We start from the raw sequence: 827 nt of genomic DNA, 5'->3' as shown, positions 1-827 counted from the left end.
GGGGCAGGGAGGAGATGGGGTGGGCGTCCCCCCCACGCTGGGGTTGGCACCCCCAGGGGACGCCAAGCCTCCCACACCACCCCAAGGAGCACCATGTGCAACCACGAGCGTCCCCACGCCACCTCCGGTGGTCACCATGCTGCTTTCAAACCTCCCTTGGGCACCCTCAAATGTCCCCACGCCACCCCAGTGTCCCCATGCCACCCCCAAGTGTTCCCATGCCATTCCCAGGCATGCGCATGCCACCCCTAGGCACCCCAAAGTGCCCCCATGCCACCCCCAAGCATCCCCACGCCACCCCCAGGCACCCCCAAAATGTCCCCAAGTCATCCCCAAATGTCCCTATGCCAAGCCCAAACCTCCCCCTACCACCCCAGGCACCCCCAGACCTCCCCACGCCACCCCCCCAAAGCACCCCCAAGCCACTCTAGCCACCCTGAAAAGTCCCCACGCCACCCCCAGCCGCAGACTTGTGCCTCGTCCCCCAGTCCCCAGGGCCAGGTGGGGTCCCCACCAGGGGGGGCACCTACCAGGGGGGCCCCCCCAGTGCCCGGCTGCGGGGTGGGAGCGGTGGAGTACATGTAGCTGAAGAGACGCTCGATCTTCCGCAGGGGGACACCCATGCCCCGGTCACTCATCTGCAAGAGGTGGTGGGGGGTGACAGCCCCGCTCCTGGCCCCCCCAGCCCTTGGGTGTCCCCCAGGCTGGGCTCAGGGACCCCCCAGGACGGAGCCAGTGGTCCCTCACGCACCTTGATGGAGAGGTCCTCCTGGCCCAGGGCCACCATCACCCTGATGGCCGGCAGCCGCGGGCCGGTCTCGGGGCTC

General features: G+C 68.9%; 1 protein-coding gene across 1 annotated transcript in view; it reads right to left on the bottom strand.

Annotated features, from left to right (window-relative positions):
* LOC104131408 (pyruvate dehydrogenase (acetyl-transferring) kinase isozyme 2, mitochondrial-like) overlaps positions 1–827 on the bottom strand; it is a gene marked incomplete at its 5' end in the record, with an annotated part of 12,553 nt that overhangs the window by 10,022 nt on the left and 1,704 nt on the right. The window contains 2 exons of the mRNA XM_035900129.1: positions 515–638; positions 752–824. Coding sequence (XP_035756022.1) covers positions 515–638; positions 752–824 — 197 coding nt within the window. The remainder of the gene's footprint in view (positions 1–514; positions 639–751; positions 825–827) is intronic.

This window comes from Egretta garzetta, unplaced genomic scaffold, assembly GCF_000687185.1.
Source record: "Egretta garzetta isolate BGI_Z169 unplaced genomic scaffold, ASM68718v1 scaffold868, whole genome shotgun sequence".
Taxonomy (NCBI): domain Eukaryota; kingdom Metazoa; phylum Chordata; class Aves; order Pelecaniformes; family Ardeidae; genus Egretta; species Egretta garzetta.
This window is presented reverse-complemented; position numbering and strand designations above follow the sequence as displayed.